Source organism: Magnolia sinica, chromosome 8 (genome assembly GCF_029962835.1).
Source record: "Magnolia sinica isolate HGM2019 chromosome 8, MsV1, whole genome shotgun sequence".
NCBI lineage: Eukaryota > Viridiplantae > Streptophyta > Magnoliopsida > Magnoliales > Magnoliaceae > Magnolia > Magnolia sinica.
In genome coordinates this window covers 9030105-9043921 of record NC_080580.1, presented here as the reverse complement: position 1 = coordinate 9043921, position 13817 = coordinate 9030105, and the positions used below count along the sequence as shown (strand labels likewise).

General features: G+C 39.4%; 1 protein-coding gene across 11 annotated transcripts in view; it reads right to left on the bottom strand.

The window, feature by feature from the left end:
* LOC131252797 (transcription initiation factor TFIID subunit 12b) overlaps positions 1–13817 on the bottom strand; it is a 41268-nt gene that overhangs the window by 21865 nt on the left and 5586 nt on the right. For 8 of the 11 annotated variants that reach the window (XM_058253508.1, XM_058253507.1, XM_058253509.1 and 5 more), the window contains exon 3: positions 2695–3213. In XM_058253508.1, coding sequence (XP_058109491.1) covers positions 2695–3213 — 519 coding nt within the window. The remainder of the gene's footprint in view (positions 1–2694; positions 3214–13817) is intronic. The other 3 variants (XM_058253503.1, XM_058253502.1, XM_058253501.1) reach the window with 2 other exon arrangements.

The following is a 13817-nucleotide window of genomic DNA, read 5'->3' as shown; positions in this document are numbered from 1 at the left end:
ATTTATACAAGTGGGCCGTAAGTGATTCAGGCCGTTGATATGATGGGCTTTGCAACTGATGGACAACACTCCAAGAATTTCCTCAGTGGGTGATCATAGCCCTTGGATTGGTGGCCCATAATTAAGCAGTTGAGAGATATACAATCTAGTCCATAATATACAATCTAGTCCATAATCAACTGAAAGAGCCAAAAATTGGATAGATAAGATTTCCACTCTAGGAGAGTTTTGGAGAATAGTCCACTGACAGAGGATCCTATCAGATCAACAGTCTTGATCAGTCAAGCATGGGCCCCACTTGTACAAACTGAAAACCAATGGAGAGTGCATATGCTAGAGCTGAGGATCATATAACTCCTAATCTTAATACGCACAGAATTCCAAAAAGGAGATCCTTTTTTTCCCTCCATGAAGGGATTCATGGTACAATTAAGGGCAACCTGGAAAAGTGTCCTTGTGATTTATGGGTACAAACATGCTGCAAGCGGTATCAATAGAAAAAGACACATTACAACAGGTAGATTCAAATGCTCTAACTCTACAAAATGACCAAGAATACCCATAGCCACAGCTTCAGATTTCTTAAACTATATATCTCAGGCGCCACTTGTGTCAAAACCCATTTTAATTGACCTATTGTATTCGTTAAGGGAACTGAAAACAACAACCAGTCCACAAAAGCTGGGACCCAAAGACAACACATGAGGTCCCATACCTTTTCAGGTGAAGCCCCATATCTTCTGCCAATGGCAGAACGTGGACCATTGATGGCAATGGGTCTAAGCTTAGGCCTAGGCCATACATAAACACAGCCCAAGCCCATAACTTCATGCAGCATAAGTGCCTAGGGAAAATAAGCTATTTAAGTCATTAAAAAGGTTGTTGGCTTGGGAAAGGTAAAATCCATGGGAGCTTATAAGTAATTCTGGCAATGGATATCTGTTTACCCGATTACCCAACATATCGAAGCCAAGAAAACCACATTTAACTATGGGATTTTTATTTGATTCAAATATTTAGCCAATTACCTGACTTCTAAGCGGGTTAGTCTGTATCTTACATGATTACCCGAGCGCATTTTGGTAATTTACCCAACTAGTAATATTTTTAACTAAAATATTAAACACTAATATATGATATATTAGTTAATTAGGTATTGCAATTTGTAAATACCATTTAACTTCACTTTTTGGTTCTTCTATTATGGATTAGTCGAATATTCTCATTAGCTAATTATGTTTTGCCAATTGCTATTTTTTACTAGTTTATTAAGTAGTCATCATTTTTTTTTACTTTTTGGTATTTTTGCTAATTTTATTCGGTCTGCGACTTATTCTTTTTCTTTTCTTTTCTTTTCTTTTCTTTTTTTTTTTTTTTTTTTTTTTGAGAATTAGTAATATTTGTTGAAAAGGCAAAAAGGCCACAAACAACAAGCAAAAAGAAACTACAAAAGCTGGACCAACCAGCACCCGAAGGCTTAGGGTTCCCACTCCCTTAGCAACAAGAGGACCTTCCTAACAATTTTGACTAAAAAAGCGCTATGGTTTCTAAAGCAGCGATTATTCCTCTCCGCCTAAATAGACTAGAGACCCGCAAGAAATGCAAGCCACCACTTTGACCTGCCTTTAGACCGGGGCCCTCCCTCAAGCCACGCAAGGAAAAGCCCCTCCATTGACTTAGGAATAACTTGTGGGTCCTTGAAGATTGATAGGTACTATCCCCCCTCGAGAACGGACAATAGACGAAGATATGCTCCACCAATTCCATATCTTTCATGCAGAGGAGACAGATGGCCAGCAACACAATCGCTCTCTTGCACAGGTTGATGGTGAGCGCACTATTTCTGCCTACCAGCCAAACAAATGCAGCCACCTTGGGAGGAGCTCCATAACGCCAAAGGCAAATTAATTCTTTAGTTTTCTAATTAGAAATTAGTCAGACATCCCATTATCAGACTATTGGACAAATATCCGATTTAAGGTTGGATGCGTATACGGATGCTGATATTATCCAAAGAAGTCAGTTCTAAGTTGGATACAGATATCCAACCTTATTACAACCCAACTAATGAGGGAAGATGATTGTGTAGGGAATATGTAGTAGATTTCCTCTATTGACTGTTGATTGTAGTAGCTTCTTTAGCATTATTGATCTTCCATTAAAATATTTTATTTATAAAAAAAAAAAAAAAACAAACAAACAAACAAACATGTACTAATTTTCTTTTGAGCATGAATGAATGCAAACAAAAATTTCCAACACCTGCATGCTTCCTTGGTGGTGTAGCTCTATCAAGGCCTTACAAAGGCGTGATGTCTCTTATATCTTATCGATTGGTGCAACTCCAATATTGCATTAGAGGTCTAAGGTGGTGACTTTGAGGATCCTAGCTTACAGTATGTGATTCAGCCCATTATCCTTTTTTTAATTCTTTTCTTCAACTTTTGTACTGTACATACCACCACATAAATTCCTCACACTCTACTTCGACCACTCCTAGACCTCATCTATCCAAAAAAAAAAACCTAGAAAATTTTAAATACCCCCTTAATCCATCCCGTGACAACCATTGTTCTCATGGGCTACCAATCTTATTAGTCATGATTTTGTACTGACAAAAATCCCAACAGTAGAGGGAAAAACTATTGTAACATGGTAGAACTGAACTATCCAAGGGTGAAATGTAGGAAATACCTGTGAAACCAAATCCTGTATCTTACGCTTCCCAAGAAGTTGATTACTTGCTTCTGTTCCTTGACTTGAACTCCCACCAGGTGTCGTTGTGCCAGATGCATTAGTTTCCGGCTGTGATCCAGTCAAACTTATGGATTTCTGGACCCCAGGCCCTGGCATTTTTGGAGATGGCTGCTGCTGCTGTGCATACTGTTGTTGCTGATGCAATTGAGGCTGCTGCTGGTGATGCAACTGTTGCTGATTACTGAGCTGCTGCGGCTGCTGTTGTTGGTTCAGTGCAATGGCCTTTTGATGCAGATGAGAAGATGAAGACAATTGTTGCTGCAAGAATTGCTGCCTCTGCTGTTGAAGATATGAAGGAGAACCTGGAGTAGAGCTTGTAGACTGCATTTGTTTTAACCACTGCTGTTGCGACAAGGAATTTTGCATCATAACTGATGGCCCATTTTGGGTCAAGCCAGATAGAGGAGGGTTCATAGATGCCAGTGATGTCCTTGGCAAGCTTTGAGCCTGCAACTTCTAGAGATATTTCAAATGTTAAAAGCATGTATACAATAGCTAAGGTGAAAGACATCTGTGGGGGGAAAAAACAACAGACTGAATCTAACCCGAACGAAATGAGAGCTGGATGTTAGAAACACATATATGAAATCCAAAAGAGCCAGACTCTATGAGTGAAATCCAAAGTGACTCATCTACTATACACATGGTGTACATGTGCATTAAGCCAGGTTCGAGCTGTCTTATGTACTGTACACATGGCATACATTCAATAGCAGATCAGAGCCCCCGATGCAGTCATGCTTAAAGTAAAAGGTGAGGTGATTTTTTAGGTTTTGGGTCTCTGCCAATTTGAGGGATATAAATAGAGCTGAACACAAACCAAGCCAGCTTGGTTAGCTCGCTCAGTTCAGCCCGATTTCGCTCGGCTTGGTTTGGCTCGAACAGCCTGTTCAAGCCGGGCCAAGCTAGAATTCCCAGCTCATTTCAAAATCAGGCAAAGCCCGGACTGTATGCCAGCCCAGTTTGGTTCGGCTTGAACCTTGGCTCGATTCGGCCGGCCGAGTATAAATGTAGTATACATACAAAAAATTAAAAAATAAAAAAAATAAAAAAATAAAAAATAAAAAAAACCTAACTTCTAAGTTTGCAACCCTACCCGAGTCCCGACTGAGCGGCGAGCACCCTCCTCTCCGCCTCTCCCTCCCATTTACCCTACACACCTGACCAAGTGCCCTCCTCTCTTCCTCTCCCATTCTTTGAATCTCATCTTCCTCTCTCTACCTACTCCCAACCGGCTGACCCGTCTGCTACCCAGCCTGCCTGCCACACCCGACCGGCTGACCCAGCTCAAACCTGGCTCGAGTTCGGCTCGATTTGATTACCAAACCAGGTCGGCTTGATGATCAAGCCGAGCCAAACTCAAGCCAAGTCCCTTGGTTGAACAAGCCGAGTTGAGCTGGGGCAGAGTTCAGCTTATGTACAGTTCTAGATATAAAAGAGAAGATTTTTTGGGCTTTTGTCTAACTTTCCCTTGTATTTCTTGGGATGATCTCTCATTCTCCCCTTCCTCCTTTAGCGTTTCTTCACTCCCTCTTTGAGTTGTGCTAATAAATGTGTTACCTTTCAAAAAAAAAAAAAAAATCATATCTTTGAAATACTAACGTCTAGTTGGATAATATGTGGGGACAAGACACGAGGGTTTAGTTAACTGTATATGAATTAACAGTAACAGTTACACCTAACCACTTATAAATACAAATTACTCAAAATTCCTGTCTTACAATAGAACTTGAGTCCTAGGACCTTCTTCCTTGGGAATGTTCTATTGTTTTCTTTTAAATTGGTGTTCTCTTTATAATTGAAATGTTTAGTACATAGAAATAAAATAGAGAATGCATAATGTTGTTTCCAGGAACGGGGTTTTCCTTCTATGGTAGGCAGATCCTAGGGGCTCTAGTTGCACACAAGTATATCGATTCAAGGTATAGGCAAGGGAGAATGGGAATTATTTGCAAACTTGATTTGGAGAAAGCCTATGATCTCCTCAATCCTCCACCAAGGTTCCCCCTATAATGTGTGGCACTATAGGGCTCCCCCAACCCCCGAAAATTGCGACCTTCAGATGGTTAGTTGGAAGAAACCGAGTCTTGACTATTGACAATCTCCAAAAAGAGCTATAGTGCTTCCTAATGTGTGTGATGTGCTTGGATGATGCCGAATTTGTAGAACATCTCTTCATCCATGGCTCCTTCATTGGACAAATATGGAAAAGAATTTCAAGCTCTTTGATGTGATGTGGGTTAAGCCACGCTCAATGGAATCCCTTCTTTTTGTTTAGCATGGTGCAGAGTTTGCTATACACAAGAAGTCTCTTGAGAGATTGGCTCTTCTTGCCACCTCGTGGGCAATCAGGGGCAAACGAAATAGTAGGTGCCTCTGAAATGATTCTTCTAGGGTGGGAGAGGTTTCCTTTAAGGTTGTTCTCCTTGTAGTGGAGTGGACCTCTTGTATTTCTCCTGTTTAAGGATTGTAATTTTTGCTTTTTGCTTCGGTTGTAGGCTTGTAGCTTTTGCACCATTTTTGCGCTCTCTTAATGATATTTTCATTACTCTTCCCAAAAGAAGAAGAAGAAGAAATCCTGTGATCAGGTGGATTGGAAATTCCTAAACTTTACGCTCGAGAGATCATGGTGTGGGGCCAAGTGGAGAGGATGGATTCAGGAATGCATAAGCTCAAGTACATATTCTGTGTTAATTAATGGATCACCCAAAGTATTCTTCAGGAGTTTGAGAGGACTGTGACAAAGGGATCCGCTCTCCCCATTTTTATTTGTTGTTGCGGTTGAGGCTCTTAGAAAATAATGAGTAATGCAAGATCGTGGGGCCTGGTGAATGGATTTTAGGTGGAAAATGTGGGCTTCCAAATAAAACCCACATGCAGTTTGCTGACAATACACTCCTATTTTATGACACTTGAGTTGGATCAAGTTGACAATATGAGAGAAGTCATCCGGTGTTTCAAAGTGATCTACAGGTTGAAAATCAAGATTTTGGTTGTCAAATTGACTAGGAGGAAGTGGGCAGATTGGCTAAAGCATTCAGTTGCAAGGCAGGTAGGCTTTCATCCTCCCATCTCAACCTCCTATTGTGGGGTCCTTACTCATGCCTCAGTGGTAGACTCACAAGATTTTCAACACGAGGCCATGGGTTCGAGTACACATTGTGGTGAAACCCGCTATGGCGTGAGGGTGTGGGTGTGCGTGGGGTCTAGGGCGTGAGAGCGTGTAAAAACAAAAAAAAAAAAAAAAAAAACACTCTTGTTGTGCATTTGAAACCAGCAAAGGCCCTTTATTATAAGGTCGTGAAGAGAATTGACAGGAAGTTATCTAGCTGGAAGGGCAGGTTTGTCCTGGGAAGGAGATAAACCCTCCTTTTTTTGTTCTTTTTTTCTTTTTCTTTTCTTCTTCTTCCCTTTCTTTTTTTATTTATTTATGGTGAAAGGAGATAACCCTTACTAAAGTGGCCTTATAAAAAATGCATGCACATTACATGTCCATGTTTCAATGCTCGACAAGTCTCACTAGCAGGTTGGAAAAGATCCGAAGGGATTTTCTTTAAAGATGCTAAGATGGCATCCATCTGATGAGTTGGGATGAAGGATGCAGACCAATAAAAGGAGGTGCACTATAAGAGGGTTGAAATCAACAAACATGGCTGTGTTAGGGAAGTAGCTCTAGAGATTTGGAATAGAACAAGATGCACTCTGTAAATAACTCATCTCATGCAAATACGGAGTATCTAAGGGAGAGCGGTTTGCCAAAAGCCCTTCTACATGTAGATGATCGGGGAGCACAAAAAGCAATTTTTAGCACCTTGAATACATTAAAGAAGAAAATCAACTCTGCCATGGGTGACGATTCGAGAATCGGGTTTTGGGTAGACACTTGGCACTCTACACCAAGGTATCCCGTATCGGTATCGGTTGGCATAACAGTGCCCTCCGACACCAATACGGATGCGGGGGTGTAATGGCGATACGGGGGCGTAACGGCCCGTAACGGTGCAATTTTATTTTATTTTTTATTTTTGCCAAAAAAATATGCAAAATATGGATTAAATCCGGAATATTCTAAGCATTCCAAATATGCATTCATTTATAAATTGGAACATGTTTATGGTGGTGTAATGGTCTACTCTTTGGTGAGAAGTTGTATCAGACTGTCTGATGAATTTATGAACCAGATAACCTGAATTTGACTACAAAATTCATATATTTAATTTTCTACATATATAATTTATATACTTAACAATTTGATATTATTTCTCCCAATAGTTCTTTTTAAAAAATGAAATTAAATTCAGGTAGATGGCGTTGCCAATTTGGGGCTGACTTGGAGGACCAATCCATGCCCCAAATCAACCTCAAATTCATGCAATTTATTGGCATTATCCCACTTATGAATTGGTGGACATTTATTGGATAGTGAATCATGAAAAAAATCAAAAGGCCCAATTTTAAAAAATAAGCGTCCACAAATTAACAATTAAAACTATTCAAACAATTTGATTTTGGCATTGTGAGTTAGCAACTACAATTCATAATTTAATTGGTAAATTTTTAAGTTAATACATGTCTCGTGTACAATTTTTTAAGGGCTCGAATTAGGTAGGACTCGTATTGTGAAGTGTAGCACACGAGTGTCAAAGTTTTTTGGGCCCCACCGTGATGAATGTGTTATATCCACACCGTCCATCCATTTTGCCAAATAATTTTAGGGCATGAGCCCAACAATCAGGCAAATCCAAAGCTCAGGTGGACCGTACCATAAGAAACAACAATAATTAAATGTCCACCATTAAAATTTTATTGGGGGCTACAAAAGTTTTAGATCAAGCTAACATGTGTGTTTTCCCTTTATCCACATCAGTGTGACCCAATTAACAGGTTAGATGGAAAATAAACATTACAGCGGACCGTGTAACAAAATAGTGCAAGTGCACTGTTCAGCGTGCACCGCAGAACACAAAAAATAAAATAAAATAAATAAATAAAAATAATAAGTGCGTGGCTGTTCCACGCAGTCCATTCTGTTTTCGATGCCAGAAATGAAAAAGAAGAGAGAGAGGGAAATCGAAAAGAAAAGAGGGAGGGAGAGAGAGAGAGAGAGAGAGAGAGAGAGAGAGAGAGAGAAGAAGAAGAAGAAGAAGAAGAAGATGAAGAGGAAGAAGGCTGCAGCCGTAACCTCAGCCGCAGCCGCAGCCTCAACCTCAACCGGAGCCGGGGCCGCAGTCCGAGAAGAAGAAGAAGAGGAAGGAGAAGGAGGAGGAGGAAAAGAAGAAGAAGAAAAGAAAGAAAGAAAGAAAGAAAAAAAGGTATCTTTTTTTCTTTTTGCCCGTAACAGCCGTTACGGGACCGTAACGGACATTATGGCTTGTAACAGCCGTTACGGGGCCTTAACGGCCATTATGGCCTGTAACAGCCGTTATGGCCCGTACCATAACAGCCGGGGGGTGCCCGTTTCGACCCCGTATCACATAACGGTGTTGGCTGTTACCGTTACGTATCGGCCGATACAGCCGTATCGTAACGGATACAGGACACCCTACTCTACACAGCCTCATATCTTCATCTTCCCTAGATTGGTCTATCTCTATGGAGAAGGACATGTTTATAGCCCACTAAGTGTTGTAGAAACTCGAGGGACGAAGAATTGGATGGCATGGTTCAATTCTTAGACTTGATTCATTGATGGACTCCCTTCGCACATGATAGGGATGATTGCTTCTTCGAATGAGAGAAAGGCAGGCAAAATTTCAATTTGATCTTCGATGCTCTCTGCTCAACTCAGCCTAGTGTGAATTATGATTAAAGGGAATTCATCTGGCCTTCCAAAGATCCACCAAGGGTAATTGCTTTCAGCTATTGGAGGGTAAAAGCATGGTTCCCACCTTTGATGATCTTCAAAAAAGAAACATGTTTATGACTAATGTGTGCATCATGTGCGTTCATAATGTAATGTTTGTGGATGCATTGCTCATTTGCAAATGCGGTTTGCACAAGATTCTTCAAAATCTTTCAGTATCATTAGGTGATGCCTCATTCGATTGAAAGCTTATTCTTATCTTGGCACAAGGTCCAAAAGGACAATCCTCTGGAGATTATCACTCCTTGTCGGTCTATTGTCCATTTAGGCCGAGCAGGAAAAAAATGCTTTCAAAGTCATGCTCAAAGCCCGGAAAAGGTATTTATGAGGGTGATATTGGATGTAATTGATTAGGCTCAGGCTCTTAACACTTGTGCCCAATCTCCCATTGTATTTTCTTTTTTCTCTTTAGTTGGCTTTGTTTCATGGGTGTTGATTTCTTGTCTTCTTTTCGGGTAGACGCTTAGCGCTCTACACAGCCTCACATCTTCATCCTCCCTATGGAGAAGGATGTATATAGCCCGTTGTTTTTCCATGGAGGGAGGCAAAGTTATGTGGGAGCCATGTGCTGCAGAAACTCGAGGGATGAAGAATTGGATGGCATGGTTGGATTCTTAGACTTGTTGCATTGATGGAATCCCTCTGCACGTGACGGGGATGATTAATTCTTGGAATCAAAGGAAGTCAAACAAAACTTCAATTTGATCTTCATTGCTATCTACTCAACTCAGCCTAGATTGGATCATGATTCGATGGAATTCATTTGGCCTTCCAAAGGTGTAACACTTCGTTTTTTTTTTTAAACGGTGGGTTCCACTGTTCCCTATGATGTGGCCCACTTAAACCTTGGATCAGCCTCATTTTTGGGCTAATGCCCTAACTTGATCTAGAAAAATAAATGGACGGAGTGGATTCGTCGTGTCATCCTTGTGGGGCCCATCGTGCACATAAAAAAAAATTTAAAAAAAAAATCAAAACAACAAGTGACGTGCGTCACCCCACAACCAAACCTCTTCTCCACGACTCTCTCTCTCTCTCTTTCCTTCTTATTTGCCGTACAGTTACGCACATGAACCCATCCACCATGCATGCCATCATCATGGTGGGATCCACTCCTCAATCTAAACCGCCCAATAGATCCGGACCCTCGAGTAACCCTAGCCCTTGAAATCTTTTGCCTAAAAACCTTTGATGCGGCCCACTAAGGATTCGGATCTTCTTCGTTTTTAAGTTCACAATCTATCCTTATCTTGCAAAACTGATGAACAACTTAGATCTCTCTAACCATCACTAGTGGACCCTGCCTAGCCTAGCCATCAAAACTGAAAACTTGAGCATCCAACGCAAGTTCTGTTCGAAGCGGAAACTCGTTCCGTTTTCGTAGGCACAACCTTCCTTCTCCATAATGGCTTTTGATCTCCACCGTTTCATAGCCTCAGATTCAACCTACATCTTAGTATTGAAAGACATAAACGGATACACCGAGTTGCCTTTTGTAGAAGTATGTCGAACTTCGTATAACTAGAACCGAGTCAGACTGTCTACACGTAATTTCCAGCCATCATACATGGGATCTGTCACACTAAATCAGGTAGGTGATCTTCCCTGTTGAAAATTTTAGGCTAACATATAGATTGATTTGATTATTTGTTATGAATTAAATTTATCTAATCATTGTCATTAATTGCATATTATTGTATTTGATTTCTTGGTTGCATATTGTAGAGATAATTTATTTGAATTATTATCGTGGCATGTTTAAATTACAATTATTTCCTCATTATTACATGATGAAAAATGTATTTCAATTTATGGATGCTATACCCTAAAAGGATCGTTGTAATTTTATGAGTGCTCTGCCCAGGGTCATTCCCAAAAGGATCGGCACGGTACGGGTGCTCTGCCCAGAGTCATACCCGAAAAGATCGGCATGGGTGCTTTGCCCTAGGCGATTCCCTAAAACGATCAACACACACGGGTGCTCTGCCCTGGGTATTTACCCTAAAAGTTTATTCACCAGGTGCTCTGTCAAGGGTCATTCCCTAAAAGGATCAACACTGGTGCTCTGCCGAGGGTCATTCCCAAAAAGGATCAACACACGGGTGCTCTGTCCTGAATTGAACCAAAAAGGATTTTAGATTACTGTATTATCTTATTTTGTTATTATGAAATACAAATTGTTATTATTATCATGTAAAATGCCGATTTAATACTCGTAATTAATCCTATTTATTTTATTGAGTTGTATTGGTGTTAACATAGAGTTTTCAATTTTGGGAAGGATGTGACCCTACGAGCCATCGTGCTCACACCCGTATAGATTCTTTTGTAGGGTTTGTACATGAAGAATCAGTTGGGAAAGATTGAAGATTTTTTTTCCTTATTTATTTAGAAATTAATTAAAGTTCAATGTATATTATTATTATTACTATTTTATATCAATGTAATTAAATATTCAATGATTAATTTGTACATGTTATTTAATGATAATTACTTTGACTCCTTTTAGTTATTCTAATTGCCGTAAAAATCATGAAAATAATGTGGGTTGTGGTGTATATTTTGTTTAAAGTCAACTCACAATCCTGGAATTCCGGTTCGGGCCTGGCCAACTCGGGTACCGAATTTCGGGGCGTGACAGATTGGTATCAGAGCTTAGGTTTTAGATTCTCATGAGGACCTTTGATATATGTTACACTAATAGTTAGATTAAGCCTGGGCTAGAATCAATTCGAGGACCTATGATAGAGATTGAATTAGAGATCTAAATATAAGATTTTTTGCTTTTGTAATAAAAAAAATAAAAAATAAAATAAAATATGACCTTAAAAAAAAAAAAAAAACCTATGTATCTGTATGACATCAAATATGATATTAATTAGGCTTGACATTGAATTAACAGCCCAAAACTGGACCCTAAGAAATTTTTAAGAATTTTTAGCCTAGTACGATGAGTTGGACAACAATAGTAAGTATAAAACACCTGAATTATAAAAATCATAACTAATTAATTATAACTCCGTTTAAGGCGATTCAAAATATTAGTTGTAGATTAACAAGTGTAGTTTTATAGAAAAATAATACAAAAATATAAATCTAGGTTTCTCCTATACCGATTTTAATTTATATGTATACTAGTTAGAAATCGTTTACTTCTGAGCAGACCCAATTATCCGAATTTTAGGATTTTTTATAAACTTTGGATTCAGCTGAAATTTTATAGAGGTATAATAGACTAATAGATGCATCGTTTTAGAAAGTTTTAGATCAATCCGATACTTGCAAATACCAGAAACATTAGCAGGAACAATATCCTCATAATCTAATTTTTTTTGCACTACAACCTTAGTACATATCACAGCTCTTATTCTCTTGATCTTCATGTGTAAGTCTTTTAGACCATCTAATCTTCCTTGCAATCCTACAAAATCTTCAACGTATAGAGGTGGGCATCAGTTTGGATCGGAGCGGATTGGTTTCAACCCGATCGGATCCGAAATGGCAATGGTTTGACCCGAACTCGATCAAATCCGGAATCAAATTCGGGTCACCTGACCCGAACAGATCCGATACATGATTAGCCTGACCCGAACCGAGTCCGACTCGGTCAGAGAAACCGAATCTGATCGAGTTGGGTACGATTCGGATATGTGTGAATTTAATTTAACTTTTCATATAATGTGGTCCACTTCAACCTTTAATATATACTTTTTTTTGCTCAAGGCCTAAATTGATATGTCAAAATGGATGAACAGCTTAGATAAAACATATACATCAAGGTGGGCCCCACATGGCTCTGAACAGCGTCATCAGTAGTGTTGACGTGCACTGCACCATGTAGTGACGTGCTTTTCACACGAAAGCACTCTGACTTTTTTTTTATACAGTGAGTGGGGACTTGCTGTAACGACCTTAGCAAGTTACGTGGGTCTTATCATGAGGTATGTGTTATATCTAAACCGTCCATCCATTTGGCGAGCTCATCATAAGGCTTATGATGAAAAATAAGACAGATCTAACTATCAAGTGGACCACACGAAATATTTAATGGTGAAAATCATTCGTTGTTGCTACTTGTGGTGTGGTCCAGATGATCTTTGGATATTAATAATTTTTTAGATAATACTCTACGATGATCTCTAAAAATATATGAACGGTGTAGATATAATAAATACATCACTGTGGGGCCCATGTAACTTTGATATCCTTTGAACCGTTCGTACAACTCAGAGCTCGAGCGCCCATGTTTTTACTTAAAACCGCTTTCCAACCCATTGTTTTGCTCGAAACTGCTATAGAGCTTGAATTGGAAACGGAACTGAGTAACTCAGTAGGCTCAGCGTACTTAGTAAACTCTTCGAGGTTCACCATGATTTATATATTTAATCCACTCTGTGCATCCATTTTACCTAATAATTTTAGTGCTAGAGACAAAATATGAATTATATCCGAAGCTTGAACTGACCACACTACAGGAAACAGTGTGAACTGAGCGTCCACTGTTGAAAATATTCTTGTGGGCCACAGAAGTTTTTTATCAAGCTTATATTTGTGTTTTCCTTTCCTCCATGTCTGTAAGATCTTATGAACAGGTTGGATGGCAAGTAAACATCACTATAGGGCACATAAAGATTTCAACGGTGAAAAATCATTACTACCACTGTTTCCTGTGGTATGATACATTTGAGGTTTGGATATTCTTAAATTTTGGGTTCATCCCCTTAAATGAGCTGAAAAATCGTATGGACGGCATGGATTAAACACATACATTCACGGTGGGCCCAACTAAGTTTCCTAAGTACGATAAGGTTACTCAGTACGCAATCTGATTTCACCTGAATTGCAGTTACGAGAAAATTTAATACTCTGGTGGAGTGTGATGGATCATACACAGTCACTTAGAAATTACAGATGTGTCATATGAGTAGTCCAATTAAACCTACCAAATTATTGTATATAGGGAAGATTTATTATGAACCAGAGATTAAGCTTATTTGATTATCTTACGAGGAATGGTGGAGACATTTGTGGGACGGTTATAAAATCCAACGGTCTTATTTCCACAAACAAGTTTTTACGGATCAGATGATAGGATTGTCCAATCAATCTGATCTCAGGTTTTCTCATGGAGGCAGTACGGTGCATGGTCTACTCAAATTTTTTAGTTAATATAAATCAAGTGAATAATTCCGAGTCC